Raw genomic sequence first — 4,383 nt, 5'->3', positions numbered from 1 at the left:
CCAGTGGAAATCGTACCCATAATCATAGGAGCACTAGGCACGATCCCAAGATCCCTGAAAAGGAATCTAGAAAAAAAACTAGAGGCTGAAGTAGCTCCAGGACTCATGCAGAAGAGTGTCGATCCCAAGAAAACGGCGCCCACAAGTAAGAAAAGTGATGGACTCCCTAAGGAGGCCGGATGCAACCCGGACACACTATAAATACCACCCAGTCGATTTGGAGGACTGTGATAGAGCACAATAATAATAAAAAATAATAATAATAATAATTCAATTCCATTGTCAAAAACTTTGAATAAGCAAGAGACCTATCTCATAGCTATTTACACATCATTACGCAGAGAGAGAGAGAGAGAGAGAGAGAGAGAGAGAGAGAGAGAGAGAGAGAGAGAGAGAGAGAGAGAGAATGTCATCTAATATAAATTTTGGTTATTACGGATGTAGCAAATACAAGATAAAAACAGAGAGAGAGAGAATGTTATCTAATATAAATTTTGGTTATTACGGAAGTAGCAAATACAAGATAAAAACAGAGAGAGAGAGAGAGAGAGAGAGAGGAGAGAGAGAGAAGAGAGAGAGAGAGAGAGATCCACCAATGTTCAAATCCTAATAAGGCAAAGTCTCCTTCAAAAAAATAACTTTTCCATTACAAATCTGTGATTAAAAAAAAAAAGAAATAAATAAAAAAACCTATCTTACAGGACCCATCATTTTCATATATTTCGATAAGAGAGAGAGAGAGAGAGAAAAAAACTAGTTTTAATCAGAAATATCAGAAAGAAAATCTACTTCCCCAAGTCAAGGGGAAATGAAAAACGGAAAATGAAAGGGAGACTGTGACGTCACACGACACAGGATGAGAGATGGAAGTGTCAATATTTTTACGCAAACACAGAAAATGGATCGAGAATAAAAAAAAAGTATATAAAACATATATTCTTCAAGAATGTCCCAAATAAGGGGGGGGGGGGGGGGGGGGCATGCGAAGGACGGGAGATTTGTTTCTCTCTCTCTCTCTCTGTTTTTATCTTGTATTTTCAATATCCGTAATAAACAAAATTTATATTAGATGACATCTCTCTCTCTCTCAAACATACACAAAACCAGAGCGGGTCTTTCAATTACGACGAGACCAAAAAGAGTCCCAAACTTAGTGAAGCTTATCTTGATTGGCAAGAATTACTTCAAAAAGATCATGACCGGTTTCCAACTGACCTCCTTAGCCCTTTTTCAGGAAGTTCGTGCCCTGGGTCACCAAACTAAGGACGGGAGAGAGTAAATATTTTCTTTGGAGACACCTTAATGTCTGAATTTAAAGGGTAAAAAACAAAAATGTTTAAAATAACAGTACATCTGAAATTTAACAAATGTTAAATTTTAACCAGATGTTGCACATTACACTTACCGGACCAATTCTACTTTTAAAAAAATACTTAAATGACACAAATTAACTACGGCGACACTGGAACTACCGCTTATGAAGTACCTAATCAAAGGAAATTAATTTCGATTAATTTTTCATGTGTAAAAACATAATAATTTACGTAGGTCTCAGTTCATGATTAGCTTACTACTCATATCGAATGTGCTTCTAAATACATGGAAATATATTTGTGTTGTCATAATCCTCTGATTCATATATTAATAAATTTTCATACGTATATAATATATATACACACACAAACACACTCACACATACACACAAACTCACACATACACACACACACACACACACACACACATATATATATATAAATATATATATATATATATATATCGAGCTACAATGTCCTTTAATATCTATATTCTCTCTTAACCTTCAGGAATTAGAATATATTTTTCATATATGCTTAACCGAAGGGGAATTTTTTTCTCGATAATAGACTTGCCTGGACCCGGGCGCGAACCCATGGAGCCTTTCAAATCCAGTAGTAGGTAAAAGCTTCACTGACGTTCCTGGATTTGAAAGGCTCCATTGGTTCGGCGCCCGCCCGGGTCAGGCAAGTCTATTATCGAGAAAAAAATTCCCCTTCGGTTAAGCTATATGAAAATATATTAATAATTCCGAGGTAGAGAGATATTAGATATTAAAAGGGACATGGTAGCTCGATATTTGTATAGAATCACGAAAATGTGATATGACTATATATATATATATATATATATATATATATATATATATAGAATATATATATGTGTGTGTACTTATATATATATATTATATATATATATATATATATATATATATATAATACTATATATATATATATATATATATAGATAGATAGATAGATATAGATAGATATATATAATAGGGTATTAAACCATTATCGCCAAAAACGGATCTCAAAAATGATCGAATATTCCCTTGCATTGTCAGCCTTCAAATATTCCAGAGAATATTCATCGGAATAGCAATAGCAGATTCTTGTAATTCTTTACCGACAGAATAATGTCTAGCTCATGAATGGTTTCACCCCAGTGGAGTGAGGATTACCTCGTCGAGGTCCTCCCGAAATAATAATATGCATTTTGAGGGAGCATTGAATACCTACCTGTGAATCTCTCTCTCTCTCTCTCTCTCTCTCCTCTCTCTCTCTCTCTCTCTCTCTCTCTCTCCCTTTCCACTCTGGCCGCCGACCCCACGAATCAACTATTCAACCAGGCAAAGAATTCACTGCTCAGGTCAACAGAGGCATATTGGGATTAGGGATCGAACACGGGTCTCTCAGCATGAGAGCCGGGTGATGAGGCCTTAAACTGCACTAATAAGCCACGGAGAGAGCCACGAGAGAGGAGAGAGAGAGAGAGAGAGAGAGAGAGACGATAGAGAGAGAGAGAGGTGGGATCCTTATCACTCAATACAATTGGTTCGAATTTCCAAAGAAATTAAAATTTTTTTATTTTTTTATTTATTTTTTTTTTTTGAGAAGAGAGAGAGGGGGGGGAGGACGAGAGAGGGGAGGGGGGAGGAGGGTTTATAGAGGAGAGACGAGGAGGAAGGGGAGAGAGAGATGGGGGCCTTATGGAGTCAAGCGAGAATTGAGTTCCCATCCGAAGAAAGACAGGAAGGAGGAAGAGAAGGAGAGGAGGGAAGAGAGAGAGAGAGAGCGAGAGGAGAGAGAGAGGAGAGAGAGTGGGAGTTTTATCTTATAAATCCCATGCCAAAAAAATAGATTGAGGAGGAAGAGAGAAGGATGAGAGGAAGGAGGGGGAGAGCGGAGAGAGAAGAGAGAGAGAGGGAATCCTGAAGAGACTATTGTCTCAGAAGCGAAAAAGTGGTTCGCAGCCTCGGCGAGCGTAATCCTGATTGGAAGAAAAAATTCCTCCAAAAGAAAATTAGAAGAAATTTCCAATATATTTCTTTTTATTTTCTTATTTTTTTTCCTCGATTTTAACAGAACCTGAGATACCCTGAGGACATACCTGAAGAAGTATAGAGAGCTTTTAAATAGTATTGGATGTCCTTTTGAGACAAAATCTCGAAACTAATTGAAATAGAGAATATATTAGATTCCCTTTGAAGCTGTGATTGGGATGGAGTTAAGAAGAAGCCGACTGTTTCATGTGGATGCTGAAACGCCCCCAACCCCCAACTTGTAATTACTATTTAATGAAAAGTAGAATGATTTGCTAGTATTTAATCTGATAAGCCCTTACAAAAGTTAAAATAATGTTACGTTAATCGGAACGTATGAAAGAAAATAGTTTGATGGTGATTTCGTCGATGAGAGAGAGAGAGATGAGAGAGAGAGAGAGAGAGAGAGAGAGAGAGAGAGAGAGAGAGAGAGAGAGAGAGACTTATCACCAAATTTTGAAATTGTGCAATATATATATATCTATATAGTATATATATACATATATATAAATGGACAATTGAGACACAATCTAACCCCCCCCCCCAAATAAAGAAAAAAAAAAACAAAAAACACTAAACATTTTAAAAACTTTAAACTCCCCCCCCCCCCCCCTCCCCCCCCCCCCCCCCCACCCCCCCCCCCCCCCCCATATCAGAACAAAACAACAACAACACCTAGCAGTACTCACCTGCGCACACCAGCGACATCCCCCTCTCGACGGAGAGCAGGAACTTTTTCTCCTCGAAGGAGAGCTGCCCCATCTCCTGATGGGGGCGGTTGTGGCGGTCTTCCTCTCCCATGCCATGGATGCTGTGGCTCTGTGGGTAAAGGAGATGACAAAGATGAGGATGGTGCTTCGCTGGAAAGGTTCCACAATTTTACATTTTTTTTGTCATACTTTTTAGGTAACTAATAACATTTTGGTCTGTTTTAAAATTTCACAACTGATATTACAGGTGGTATTGTTTCTGATATATTCTAATCTGAGATTTGCTTTGTAATTTTAGTCATTTGTTTTAGCTGA

General features: G+C 37.9%; 1 protein-coding gene across 1 annotated transcript in view; it reads right to left on the bottom strand.

Moving 5' to 3' along the window:
* The window catches only part of LOC135203775 (transient receptor potential-gamma protein-like), a gene marked incomplete in the record, with an annotated part of 150,820 nt that extends 146,647 nt beyond the window's left edge, over positions 1 to 4,173 (bottom strand). The window contains 1 exon segment of the mRNA XM_064233743.1: positions 4,068 to 4,173. Coding sequence (XP_064089813.1) covers positions 4,068 to 4,159 — 92 coding nt within the window.
* Between the last annotated feature and the right edge of the window lie 210 nt (positions 4,174 to 4,383).

This window comes from Macrobrachium nipponense, chromosome 36, assembly GCF_015104395.2.
Source record: "Macrobrachium nipponense isolate FS-2020 chromosome 36, ASM1510439v2, whole genome shotgun sequence".
NCBI lineage: Eukaryota > Metazoa > Arthropoda > Malacostraca > Decapoda > Palaemonidae > Macrobrachium > Macrobrachium nipponense.
This window is presented reverse-complemented; position numbering and strand designations above follow the sequence as displayed.